Below are 14,170 nucleotides of genomic sequence, written 5' to 3'. Positions count from 1 at the left end.
GGTGGTCCGTTAGCACCTGTTTACCCCCCGGATCCGGAGCCGTACAGCCGCCCACCTTCTCTTTTCTTTTTTTTTTGGAGCTTACCTTAAAAATTAAATCCTTTTTCCCGTACCGCAGTTCTTTCAGTTGAGCCTGGATTTTTTTGGACTGCAAGGGGAAGATAAGGAAATAAGTGTTAGCTTATTCAAATAGCGAAATTGGTTTTAGATCACGTAGCAGGATTCTGCCAGCTGCAGCAGAAGACTCCTTTGTGAGTGTTCCCTGGGCGAAGCTGTGGCTTAAAGGAAAGGCCCTACTGAGAGGAAGAAAATATCAAATCTACCCTTCACTGAACTGCACAGTCCACACAATGATGCAGTCATGCTCTGGCTTCTCTCCCACTGTCTAAGCCTGAATTCTCACTCCCACTACACACATTACCGCCGCCAAAGCACACGTGCACGCTTTTCTTTTTTCCCCAGGTTGCTCGGCTGTCATCGGTAAGCGGCAGACAGAACACTCCTTCAGCGTGCACGCTGGCCGACATTCACTCTGCCGCCACACATCAGCGGACACATCGAACGGTGGCGAGGCTGCTCCCAGACAGCCCCGCGCACGGCCGTCCTTAAAGCTGCTCATGATGCCAGCGTGAACCGAGAGGGCTTCTCTGAGCGCTGGGAGGAATTTTTCATGGAGTTTGTGTGCCGTGAAGCTTCACAAGGACTGGAGCTCGGCTTGATTTTCGTTTCTGTGTGTGTTTCTGTGTGAACGTGTCTTCCTGAATGTCTCCCAAAACCCACTATCAGGTTTAAAAAGGCGTCTAGCAACTAAAATGACAACTTTAACCACATTATCAACTTTCTGACAGCCCTTGAACTACTCATCTGGGTTCTATTGGAAACTGGACCAAATCCAGGTTTGAAATCAGTCGTTTTGTTCCACAAGCTTGGCTTAAAAAACAGATGAAAAATGAACAGTTTTCTCTAATTACAATCTTTAAAAAACAAAAAATTCTGAGCTCCTGGATACAAACAAGAAGCCATTAGTGACTTTTATGTGACTAACAATCACCTGACAACAATTCAGAGAGTTTTAACAGCGTCACGTTGCAGTAAAGACACATGAGAGCCTTCATGCAGCATTTCAGAGGAATTTTTCATGGAGTTTTTGTTCCGTGAAGCCTCACAAGAACTGGAACTCAGCTTGCTACTTGTTTCTGAATGTGTCTCTGTGTCTGTCTTTTTATATTTTCCTTAAAGTCCACTATCAGGTTTAAAAAGGCATGTTGCATTTAAAAATAAACACCAAAATTACACCTTTTATAAATGTCAGAAATGGTAAAAACAGAAACCATCGTTGGATTTTCAACTTTCCCACAGTCCTTGAACTACTCATCTGTGACACTTGGTTCTGTTGGGAGCTGGACCAAATCTAGGTTTAAAATCAGTCACTTTATTCTTCATGCTTAGTTTAATAAACAGGTAAAAATTAAATTGTTTAAGTAGAATCTGTAAAAAGCTAAAAATTCTTTATATCTGTGCCTGTCTCTTTTTATATTTCCTATCAGGTTTAAAAATTCATGTTGTATGTAAAAATAAAAACACCAAAATTTGAGCCCGAAACTGTAAAAAACAAACAATCATCAAATTATCAGCTCTCAAACACTCCTTGAACTATTCATCTGTCATTCTGCTTAAAATTTCATCAACATTACTTAATTCTTTGTCTTAGTATAAACGGTAAAAATGGTGAAATTTTAAACCAAAATCTGGATCAAATCCAGTTTGAAAATTACACCATTAATCAGTAATTACTGTATTCTGCTTCCGTTTGGTTAAAAATTTTTACCTTCCAGGGTCTGTGAAAAACAACAAATTCTGCACTTGCTGATGTGACCAAGAAAGTATTATTGACTCAACTGGAACCAACAGTCGTGATAAAAAATCAGCACAGAAGAGAAAAGCATGACAACAAATTAAAAATGTAAAGAGTAAAAACACCAGTAGAGATCTGTTGGCGAAGTGGACCAAATCTGAGTTTGAAATCAGTCCCTTTATTCTCCATTTCTGGCTTAAGAAACAGGCAGAAACTAAACCGTTTGCTCTAATTAGAATCTGTAAAAAATAAAAAGAATGTGAGCTGCTGGGTTCAAACAAGAAGCAATTAATGACTTTTATGTGACTAACAGTCAGCTGACAACAATTCAGGGAGTTTTAACAGCGTCATGTTGCAGAAAAGACACCTGAGAGCCTCCATGCAGCATCTCAGAGGAATTTTTAACGGAGTTTTCATGCTGTGAAACCTCACAAGGACTGGAACTCAGCTTGGTGTTTCTTTTCTAAATATGTGTCCCTGCCTTTGACTTTCTAAATGTCTCTGAACCCCAAAACCCAATATCAGGTTTGGAAACCACGTTGTCTTTATAATAACCACAAAAATTACACCATTTATTAAAACCAGAAATAGTAAAAACACAGAGAATCATCAGATTTTCAACTTTCCTACCGTCCTTGAACTACACATCTGTGACCAAATGTGGATTTTGAAATTCGTCGCTTTATTCTACATGTCTGGTTTTAAAAACAGGAAAAAATTAAACTGTTTGCTCAATCCAGATTCTGTAAAAAACAAAAAATTTTGAAGTCTTTGCTACAAACAAGAAGCCATTAGTGACTTTTATGTGACTAACAATGACCTGACAACAATTCAGGGAGTTTTAACAGCATCACGTTGCAGAAAAGACACCTGAGAGCCTCCATGCAGCATTTCAGAGGAATCTTTCACGGAGTTTTCATGCTGTGAAGCCTCACAAAGACTGGAACTGTACGTTATGCAAATAAAACTCAGCTTGAACTCCAAAGAAGTTCTAAGACAAACAATCGATCATCCGTTTTAAGAGTTAATGTGACTGAACGTTCCAGCTGTGCCTCAGATTTCTGGATGTTCAGATGTGACACCGAGGTCGAATCTTTTCCGCTGAGCTGAGGGACAGATTCACTTCAGAGCTTTCTGTGTTCTTGACGAGCACCTGAGCCTCTTTATTTATTTATTTATTTTTTATGAGATTCTTTATCTTGTTATTCGTCTCCCGGGCTGATTCCACGTCCCCAGACACTCATCTCTGCCTCGTACTACTGCATTCAAAAGATTGCTTCCCGGGGCGAGTCGTAAAAAAAACAGGTTAAATAAACGTGGAACTTTAAACCCGCGACTCACCGAGGGCCTTTACACTTGATCTCAGCCCGTAAAAGTGTGTTTTCCTACGGCGCGGGTCATAAAATAAAACGCTAACAAATTAATTTCACTTAGTGGAGCTTTTGAGATGGTCGCCGGTGGAATAAATCACACGTAGATGAACTTAAACATGCAAATATGTGGATAAACTGTGACCTGCCGAAGCACCGGCTGGTTATTTACTCAGGATAAATGATGTTCTGCCCAGGAGAATCACAGCAGCGTCTCTCTTTTCACTCCGATGCTTCAGAATAAAGTGACAAGCTCGCTGTAATTTAACATCCCTCCTTAAATACTTTCAGGAGACGCTCCGCCGTAAGTCGTCGTCCTCGTGGGAACGCCGACATTTCTGCAGTTTATCTGAAGGACGGACGCGATCATAAACCCAGCAGCCACAATATTAAGACCAGCCGATCCTCTAAGTCCTTGGAATTGCGATACGAGGCGTCCGAGCGTCAGATTTCATTTCATCAGATTTGGAGGCCGAGTCGACACCTTGAACTCTTCGTTTCTCAAAGTGTTTCTGAACAATGTCACCCGGAGCATCAAACTGCCGCCTTCTTTCATTTCTGCAGAGCTTCCAATGGACATTATGGTGTTAAATAGTTGTTCTTGGACCACTTTAGGTAGCTCCACATGCTGATAAACTGTTTGTTTCAACACGTCTCCACGTTTTTCCTTTCTAAATTTCAAAAACACAACATCAGGATTGAAAGGTGTTTTCGTCAAAGTAATCATCCAAGTTAAACCATTCATCACAGCCAGAAATGGTAAAAAACAGAGACAGTTCTCTGATTTTCAACTTTCCTACAGTCCTTGAACTACTCATCTGTCATTCTATTGGAAAATCTCAGCTTGAAATTGTGATATTTGATCAAAATTAAATCACTCTGCATCTGTGTTGTTACAAAATGTCAGAAATAAAGCCTTTGAAGTGTCCAGATTCTGTGAAAAACAAAAAACGATTCACTTGTTGGTGCAACTGTGAAACTATTATTGACTCAACTGTGACCAACAGTTACATAACAAAAAATCAGCAGCGAAGAGCAAAGCATGAAAACAAATTTAAAAATATAAGTAGCAGAATTACCAGTAGAGTTCTGCTGAGAAACTGAAATCAGTGTCAGTTTATTCTACATGTCTGGTTTAGAAAACAGTCAAAAACAAACTGTTTGCTTGAACCAGATTCTGTAAAAAAATAAAAATTCTGTGCTTGTAGGTAGAAATGAGAAGTCTTTAGTGACGTATGTGTGATCGACAGTCACCTGACAAAAAATCTGAGAGTTTTTAGTTGAGCTGTTTTGGGCCTCCATTTTTTTTTAATTATATGAAAGAAAGAAGAAATTTCTGATGAAAAAGAGCAGAAATTGGTGAGAAAAAGTGCAAAAACTTTGGCATGAAAAAGTGCAGAAAACTGTTCTCTAAAAGTGCAGATATTGGTGCAAAAACATGCAGAAATTGGCCTGAAAAAGGTGCAAAAATTGTCATGAAAAAGTGCAGAAACGGGAAAGGAAAAAGCACAAAAATTGGCATGAAAAAGTGCAGAAACGGGAAAGGAAAAAGCACAGAAATTGGCATGAAAAAGTGCAGATATTAAATGAAAGTTAAAGCAGTTTGCACCAACAGGATTCTGCAAATAATAAAAAGAAATTCTGGTCATCTTGGCACAACTGTGAAGCCATTTGTGACTCCTCTGCAACCAACGTGATAAAAATTCAGTTCATTCAATTATTAGTGGAGCCCAAGACGTTTTTCCCAAGTAGCCAAAATACTTTAATAAAAGACAAGAAGAAGAAGCAAAATTGCTCAACTGACAAGATGAAACCATCAAATTTAGGTCATTTTGCTTGAAAATGAACCCACATTGAGTAAAAATGTGAAAAAAAATGCACAGGAACTGCTGAGAGTTCAGTTTAAAAGATGAAAAGATCAGATGAAAATGTCTGAGAAGGTTTGCCAAACTCAAGAACTGTTCCAGGTAGCCAAAACACTATAAGACAAGACAAAGAAAAGCAGCAAAAACGCTCATCAGACAACATAAAACCAACAAATTTTGGCGTTTTTGCTTGAAAATGAACCCAAAGAAGTGACGGGAGAAAAAACTAAAAGAGCCCAGAATCATCTAAGGGTTCAGAAGGATAAATCAATGAAGGCATTTAAGACATTACATTTCTGAGAAATTTTGTCAAACTCTCGGTGACATTTTGGAATTCTTCCAGGTAACCAACATACTGTAATACAAGACGAAGAAAAGCAGCAAAACTGCTCATCAGACAAGACAAAGCCATCAAATTTGGAGCCTTTTTCCTTGAAAATGAACCCACAGTGAGCAAAAAAGTATCATGCAACAACTGTGAAACTGGTGAAAATTATTAGGAAATGTTGCAGAACCCAAGATTTTTTTTCCAGATAGCCAACATACTATAACAAAAGACAAAGAAAAGCGGCAAAATTGCTCATCAGACAAGACAAAACCATCAAATTTGGAGCATGTTGTTTAAAAATGAGTCTGAAAAAGTGGCAGGAGTAAAAAATAAAAGACTCTAGAATCTGCTGAATAACCAAAAACATTAGAAAACTGTAAAAATGCAAAATAAATGTTGCAGAACCCAAGACTTCTTCTAGGTAGTCATTTTACTATAATACAAGACAAAGAAAAGCAGCAAAACTGTTCATCAGACAAGATAAAACGATCCAATTTTGAGCGTTTTTGTTTGAAAATGAGCCCAAAGTGAGTAAAACTGGGAAAACTACTGGGCGTCCAGAGGGTTAAATGCGTATTTCCAGAACAACAGAACTATTAGTGGTTGTTGTTTCTGATAAAACATCTCCTCCAGTCAGAGAATAGATGTGTTTTCTAGGTGGCTCAAAGCTCAGTGTAGCAGAAATCCTCCATTAAACTGCTTTATGTTACATGAGAGGCATGAAATGAGACTCTGGTGGGTTCTGGTCGGTGTTCAGAAGCTTTTATTCGTACGTAGAATCTCACCAGAACCAGCAGCAGCATCACAAAGCTCCTCGTCTGAACAGATTGGCCTCTTTGTGGAGCGTTTGAGTGGCCAGCAGCCAAAAAAAACCAAACTATACGCTTCATATCGATACGGACAATTCAAACATCTACCAAAAATAAACCGTTTGCTGTCACAGATTCTATTAAAAAAAATCAAAAACAAAAAAAATCTGCCCTCCTTGGAGCAAGTGACAAAAAATCAGCCACTCAAGTTAAAAACATTCCCTAAAATACCAACAAAATACGAAAAATTCATCAACTAGCCCTCGTGTCATCCTGCGGGTCAAAATTTACCCGTTTTAAAGTTTGAAAATGTGGAAAAAAAAATATTTTCACAGTGAAACATTCTGGGACATCTTTGAACGTTTTTTGGTGGAAAAAGGAAATGTTAAAAATGTTTCTAAAGAACAGTCACAAAAAAATCAACCAAAATCCAGCGAATTTCGCTGGATTTTGGTTGATTTTTATGTGACTGTTCTTCAAGAAAATATCAGAAGTTTTACTGATATATATGTAATCATTTTAGATATTTTTAGGATTTTTTTTTTGGAAGATTTTTACTCATTTTTTGAAAATTTTTGCAAAAATTGTCTCGCCAAATTTGGGGATTTTTTTTTTAAATAAAATTTTTAAGGGAAACTTTTAAGGAATTACTGGAATTTTCCTCCTGAAGGTTTTGCAAATTTTCAGAAATTTGGGGAATTTATTTGCTGAATTTTTTCAGACAAGGAAACAATATTTTTTGGTGCCCGTAAATGAGGACAACAGGAGGGTTAACAACATCAGCCAAACCTTTCACATTGCTGGGATTTTTAGGGAATACGTCCTTCAAATTACCTGATATCTGCTGCTAGACGTCTTGTTTGACTCTCAGACCAACATATTTTATCGTTGACATCACCATTATTTTCATAATTTATTGTTTATTAAAGATAACACACTCAAATCTATGTCAGAAATTGATATTCTCTAAATCAGTCAGAATCAGACATAATTTTATTGCCCAGCAGGTTTTCGTATACGAATAATTTGAGTACAAGTTTTTTTAAATCAACAGACAGTAAGTACAGCAACTCCTAGTTATTATTAAACTTATAAAAGTATTGAAAATGTTGAATCAATATGTAGAAACCACTTCCATGCAGCTTTCTCCACTCTAACAGTCTGTTAATAAACAGAGGCAGCGAACATTTCCTAAAACAAACGAGGCTTCGTCCGTAAAGACCACTGTGATCTGTTCCTCTGCTCATTAATCGCCCCCAAAATACACAAGACGACAACGGTCCCGTTCAGAAAGCCCTGCAGAATTAATTACACCGGCCCGTTCACCTTGAAATCCATCATTTACGGGAAATCTTCGCAAATCCACCGCATTATATTTTATCTGCATACATGAAGGTTCGAGGGTTGCTGGATGTTTCCATTAACACGCCACTGCGGGAGCGTAATCCCCCTGAGAGCACGGCTGAACAGCATCCTTCACATAAACCATAAATTTGGGAAATAAATTCATGCTTTAGAGGGAAAAAAAAAGAAGTGCAACAGATTAAAAGGCGTCTCTAATGCAGCTCTGCTTTAACCGAAGCGTCTTAACCTTGACACTGACTGTCAGATGTTTCCTCCCGGAGGACATCGCCGTCTGCTTCTGGAAGGTTACAGGACAGTTTTCCAAAGAGCTGAATAAAGAGCAAATAAAAAAATATCCAGATATGAGCAGCAGGCAGCAGTCGCTTCAGCTGAATTCTAAGTTTTCTTTTCTGATTCAAATGGAGAATGCTTAAGTCGTGAAGACTCGCAGCTGATTCAGGTCAGAGAAGTCGCTAAATGTTGTGATATTTTTCCTTCTGACCTCACCTCGGTTATGGGATTTTTGCTGCTATGTTGGTAGGAAAAAGTGCAAAAGTTTGTCATGAAAAAGTGCCAAAACTGGCATGAGAAAGTGCAGAAATTGGTGTGAAAAAGCGCAAAAGTTTCTCCAAAAAGTGAAGAAATTTTTTGATGAAAAAGAGCAGAAATTGGTGAGGAAAAGTGCAAAAAATTTGGCATGAAAACGTGCAGAAATTTGGCATGAAAAAGTGCAGAAATTGGCATGAAAAACTGCAAAAACTTGAAAGGAAAAAGCACAAAAATTGGCATGAAAAAGTGCAGAAATGTGCATGAAGAAACTGGTATAAAAAAAGTGCAGAAACTGGCGCGAAAAAGTGCATAAATATGGCAATAAAAAGTGTATAAATTGACGTGAAAAAGTTTGTAAGTTGGCAAGAAAAGGTGCAGAAATATGGCATGAAACAGTGCAGAAGTTGGGATGAAAAAGCAAAGAAATTGATGTGGATAAAGTGCAGAAATTTGCGCGGAGCAATTGGTATAAAAAAGTGCAGAAATTGTCATGAAAAAGTGCAGAAAATGACATAAAAATATGCAGAAATTAGCATGAAGAAGTTCAGAAATTGACATGAGAAGGTGCATGAATTAATATGTAAAAAATGCAAAAAAAATTTCATGAAAGTGCAGGAATTTGCATTAAAAAATGCCAAAACTTCTCATGTAAAAATGTGTGTACACTGGAAGTGTGTTTGTATTCAAACACTGTAGAATTTGGCATGAAAAAATGCAGTTATAATTCCTGTGCAATCAGTGTATCTTCATTTGTTTTTTTGAGGTTTGTAACTGTAATATTTTTTCAGAAACTGGCATGAAAGCGTGCATGTCTGGGTTCACTGTGTCTGCTCTGAACTCTGTTAAATCCTGCAAACAGAGAAACAAACCGAAAACAACGCAGCAAACAGTCTGATTAGCCTCATTAACCCTCGCAGCGTCTAATGGAGTCCAATCTGCTCCTTTATACACAAATGGATGGAGGCGGTTTGATGCAACAATCTGTGGCTCCAGCAAAACAATATTTCACATTTCATTTAGTTATTCAACCCTTTGAACCCCGAAGCCCCGCCGAGGATGAAAAGCATCTTATTTAAAAAAAGAAATCACCAAAATTACACTATTTATCAGAGAAAAAAGCTGTAAGAATCTGCAGATTTTCAGTCACTAATCTGTGCTCTGTCAGAAGATTGAACCTAATAGGAGCTTAAAATTGTGATTTTGCATCAAAATCACTCAAGAATTTGTGAAAAAGAAATACAGATTCTGTAAAAACACAAAAATTCTGTGCTCCTCAGTGCAAAAATGAAGCTTGTAGTGATTCAGCTGTGACTAACAGTCATGTGAGAAAAATTCAGAGTCTAGGCTGAACTGCAGGCTGTGCTTCCATTGATCAGATTAGTTAAAGTTTAAATAGTGAAATATCTGCAGCAGTTTTTCTAGAGTTGGCAAAAGCCTTTAGACACTCGGAAACATGGTTTTGTGTGTTAATAAGTTTTTTCCTGCTAACTAAGGCAGAAACAGTAAATTAATTGGTTTCTGAACAGAATATTGAATTAGAAATAGTCTCTAAATAATGCTTTTTACAAAAATGTTAAATATTCCCTGGAAATTAGTAACTTGATTTTGGACTGTTGGTTGAACAGAACGAGAAACGTATGAATGTCAAGTTTTCGAGCAGTTATCATTGGTCATTTTTTGCCACCAAATAATTAACTCTTTTAGCGCCAAAGCCCACCGGTGGGTTTAAAAGCCATGTAAATTTGTCAGAAAACTGTGGAAATGACACAATTTAGCACAGCTGCAAAGTGTAAAAACTAGGGCTGGACCCGAAGATCCAAATATTCGTTCACTACTGTGGTATCCGGATATGAATTTTGGTATCCGAATGTTCGTCACGCTTCACTTCATTGCATAAACACAAGACTAGATGCCGAAGACATCCGCTGTTTGGGAATTCTTCAGTTTAACTGAAGACAAAATGAAGGCAGTGGGCAAAATTTGCGTCTGGGAGACCAGACGAATGGAATATTCGGGCCGTCTTGAATAATGTGTGGAAATGACACAATTTAGCACAGCTGCAAAGTTTAAAAACTAGGGCTGGACTCGAATATCCGAATATTTGTTCGCTACGGCTGTTACCCCCCCCCCCCCACACACACACACACACACAAAGAATTCTTGGATTTTCAACTTTGTATTGTTCATGTGATAAAATCTAAAGTTAAAATTGCGATTTTTCATCAAAACCACTTTATTCTACATGTCTCATTTATAAATTTTAATTAAGGACAAGATCAGCTTATGCATATTATTTCCAACCTTTACTGTGCTAAAATTCAGCTTCAAGTCTTTAAAACTGAGTATTTTCGACACCACACAGATTAAAACCACAAAGCCTCACCCTTCATCACATATAGCGAGAAAAAGTTAAATCAGCTTCCTGAAAACGACCAAACGAAATCACTTCCAATGTACAGAACACGAACTCCCAAAGCCAATTTTTCCCGAGACGAGAACATAAATTCAAGTGGAGCTGCTGTTTACTCACACAAATCCTAAAATGCATCGACAAAAGCAGCTCGCGTTTAGGAAGTTTATCCGAGGCCGGCCAAAAAAGATCCGTCCTAATCCTCGTTCTTGGACACGGTTTCAAAGAGCTGATTTAAGAATCAAAGATTTTATCAGTTGGCTTTTTATTCGAGCGCCGTTGCTTTGAGGAACTCTTAACCGAACGGATCTTTGAAGCGTGAAAACACGATTCATAGACGGCAATTAAGCAAAAGTTCAAAAGGTGAACGTCCTCAAGGGTTAATCTAAGTTTAACTTTTGATGTCTCCCCTGGATATCCGCTTTCATAAAATACAGTCATAACTGCTGCAAAGAGACAACAAAAAAGCACTCTCACTTCATGGTTCCACACAGAAAGAGCACATATCTGAATTTAGACGCCATAAACGGATATTAACGTCAGAGAAAGCACCTCCTCAGCAACGCCTGCAATAAAACAATGCCGTTTGCAATTACCTGTCCCGGTGGGTTTGGAGCTCCAGAGCCCATCTCCTCCTGTCGCTCTGCCGTAATTACAGCGTGATTACAGGTTCACTCGGCAACCTTTCCCCTTTGAACATAAATAACTTTCTGGAACGGGAGCTGGGGGCACGAAACAATGTTCCTCCGGCTGATTTACTTCAACGCTTAAAGCCTCCCCACGGAATTGAAGACATGACCTCCATCTAGTTGTGTTCGAGGAAAGTCCGGCAGCTATTTGCTCCCCAAAGATCTCCGAGTCCAGTCGCCTTGATAACAGTTTTCCAGGAAGTAACTCACAGAACGCAGCTCAGTATTAAATAGAATGAAGTAATACGGTGTATTAACCGTGAGAACAACTTCTATTGACCGTATTTTATCTCATGAAGAAGATATGAAAAAGTGGAGAAACTGGTGTGAAAAAAAATGCGGAAATTTCTCATAAAGAAGTGCAGGAATTCCCATGAAAGAGTGTCGAAATTGGCAGGAAAAAGTGCAGAAATTACCATGAAAACGTGCAGAAATTAGCATAAAGAAGTGGAGAAATTTCTCATGAAAAAGTACAAAAATTTGCCATTAAAAAGTGCAGAAATTGGCATGAAAAAGTGCAGAAATTGGCCTAAAAAAGCGCAAAAATTTTTCATGAAAAAGTGCAGGAATTGACATGAAAAAAGGAGGAATCGGTTTGAAAAAGCGCATGGAAAAGGGCAGAAATTGGCAACAAAAAATGCAGAAACTGGTTTGAAAAGTGCAGATATTTCTCATGAAAAACTGCAGAAATTTCTCAAGAAAAAGTGCAGAAATTGACATAAAAATGTGCAGAAATCGGTTTGAAAAAGCACAGAAAATTGCATGAAAAAGGACAGAAATTGGCAAAAAAAAATGCAGAAACTGGTTTGAAAGGTGCAGATATTTCTCATGAAAAACTGCAGAAATTTCTCAAGAAAAAGTGCAAAGATTTCTCATTTAAAAAATGCAGAAATATCTCAAGAAAAAATGCAGATATTGACATGAAAAATTGCAAAAACTGGCATGAAAAAGTGCAGAAATTTCTCCTGAAAAAGTGCAGAAATTGCCATAAAAAAGTGCAGGAATTGGAAAGGAAAATGTGCAAAAATTTCTAATGAAAAACTGCAGAAATTTCTCAAGAGAAAGTGCAGAAATTTACATAAAAAATGTGCAGAAATCGGTTTGAAAAAGCACAGATAATTGCATTAAAAAGGACAGAAATTGGCAAAAAAAAATGCAGAAACTGGTTTGAAAAGTGCAGATATTTCTCATGAAAAAAGCCAGAAAATGCCAGAAAAAAATGCAGGATTTGTATAAAGAAAGTGCAGAAATTTGCATCAGAAAGTGCTGTTATAATACATGTTCAATCAGTGCATCTTAATTGGGTTTAAGGTGATGAATGCACTGTTAAAATGTCAAAGCCCACAAAAAGGTGATAATGAACTTAATGTCCATGTCCCAAATATGAAATACAGATGGTATACTTTTGTGAGGATGAAGTTCTACTACGTTTCTAATTGAGGTTCATTATTGAAAATATAATAAACCAGAAAGCAAGGAACACAATCATCATTTCCTACTTGTAATTTCATGTCTTTATAGGTTTTTTTTTCAGAATAGGCATGAAAAAGTGCAGCAATCACTTTTTTTGCCTTTATTTTTCTTTCGCTATTGTGAGTAAAGTTCATTGTAAAGTGACTGGCGGCTTCAATCACGGCCTCTTCATCGCCTTTGTGCTCTTTCTGACTGCTTTCTGAAGTGTTATAATCAGACGGGCCTCAGTCAAATCGCCATCTCGGGCTTTGATGACGGCTTGGATAAGCTTCAGCCGGTGAAATGTCAGCCATGTTCAGCTGGAACGAAAGGAGCCTGTAATTTTCAAAACCAATTTTCTGTATCTCAGTAGGAACCCCGGAATAATCCTCAGCGCCAGAGCTGACTTCAGGGTCGATGAGAAGCTCTTCAACCTCGAGAGCTTCCCAACACTAGATTGTCGTTGTGGACCTCTGAGCTGTGCCGTTCATCAAACTGTGGGTCAGTGCAGAGCTTTGGCTCGCTGTCATCATTCAAGACAAAAGGCGATTCGGCCAGAAAATGTGTTGTTGCATCAGTTATTCTCATGGTATTTCTGTTATATGGCCTAAAATTTGTATTTTTTACTCCTTGAAACACTAAGATATAATGTAGTTCAGTGAAAATCGTGGACTTGGAGACACAATGTTTGAGATCCAGATGTGCTTGATGCTCCAAAGTACGCCTACCAACAACTAATGTAGTCTAGATTACATTGATTAGTCAACAGACAGCACTGTCACCTCATTACAATGCAATAAACTGTGGAGAAATCTTGAGTTCTGGCATTTATTTGGATGTTACTTTGGAAAACACAACCCACCTAAACACTGCTTTAGACCAACACCCCATCAGAACAATGCACCCCACCAAACAGCAAAAACTATCAGCAATGATTAGAAGAACATGACAACGAGAACCCAAAGGTGTTGACTCCACCTCCAAAACCCCAATATCCTGAATCCAGTCACAATACGGCACTATTTTTGGAAGTAACCAACATTTCAAGTACTTAAAAATAAATGTAAAGTAAAGGCAAATGTAGTATCAGAGGGTAAATGTGGTGTTAGAGGGTAAATGTAGTTCATGTTGGCATGCAGAGAGCATTGCTTGGTTAGGCTAGCAACGGGCCCCGTGACAAAGACTCGTGTTGAGGTTCATGACCTCTTACCAGAGCTTATCTGTGCAAGACAAGCTGGAATCAACTTGGACAACGTTTACCAAATCCCAGAGGCATATTTCAAGAGGAACTCATTATAGGGATTTAGCTAGCAGTGGGCACCATGACAAAGACTCATGTGGTGATTAATGACCTTCCGTTCCCAACTTCCTGACAAGATGAGATCCATTCTGGCAGGGGTCTTATATTCCAGTGGCATCTACTACTAAGCTGCTTTTGCACTTAAAGTGTTGGGTCAATGGACTAAAACAGCTTTAGCCGTATATGAATCAGTACAGGG

At 38.2% G+C, this 14,170-nt stretch overlaps 1 protein-coding gene across 2 annotated transcripts in view; it reads right to left on the bottom strand.

Annotated features, from left to right (window-relative positions):
- luzp2 (leucine zipper protein 2) overlaps positions 1-14,170 on the bottom strand; it is a 289,918-nt gene that overhangs the window by 54,377 nt on the left and 221,371 nt on the right. The window contains exon 7 of one of the 2 annotated variants that reach the window (XM_051939242.1): positions 86-148. The exons of the other annotated variant lie outside the window; for it this stretch is intronic. Coding sequence (XP_051795202.1) covers positions 86-148 — 63 coding nt within the window. The remainder of the gene's footprint in view (positions 1-85; positions 149-14,170) is intronic. 2 annotated transcript variants of the gene reach the window in all.

The sequence above is a fragment of the Acanthochromis polyacanthus genome, chromosome 2, assembly GCF_021347895.1.
Source record: "Acanthochromis polyacanthus isolate Apoly-LR-REF ecotype Palm Island chromosome 2, KAUST_Apoly_ChrSc, whole genome shotgun sequence".
Lineage (NCBI taxonomy): Eukaryota > Metazoa > Chordata > Actinopteri > Pomacentridae > Acanthochromis > Acanthochromis polyacanthus.
The sequence above is the reverse complement of the archived record's forward strand: the minus strand, read 5'-3'. Positions and strand labels throughout refer to the sequence as shown.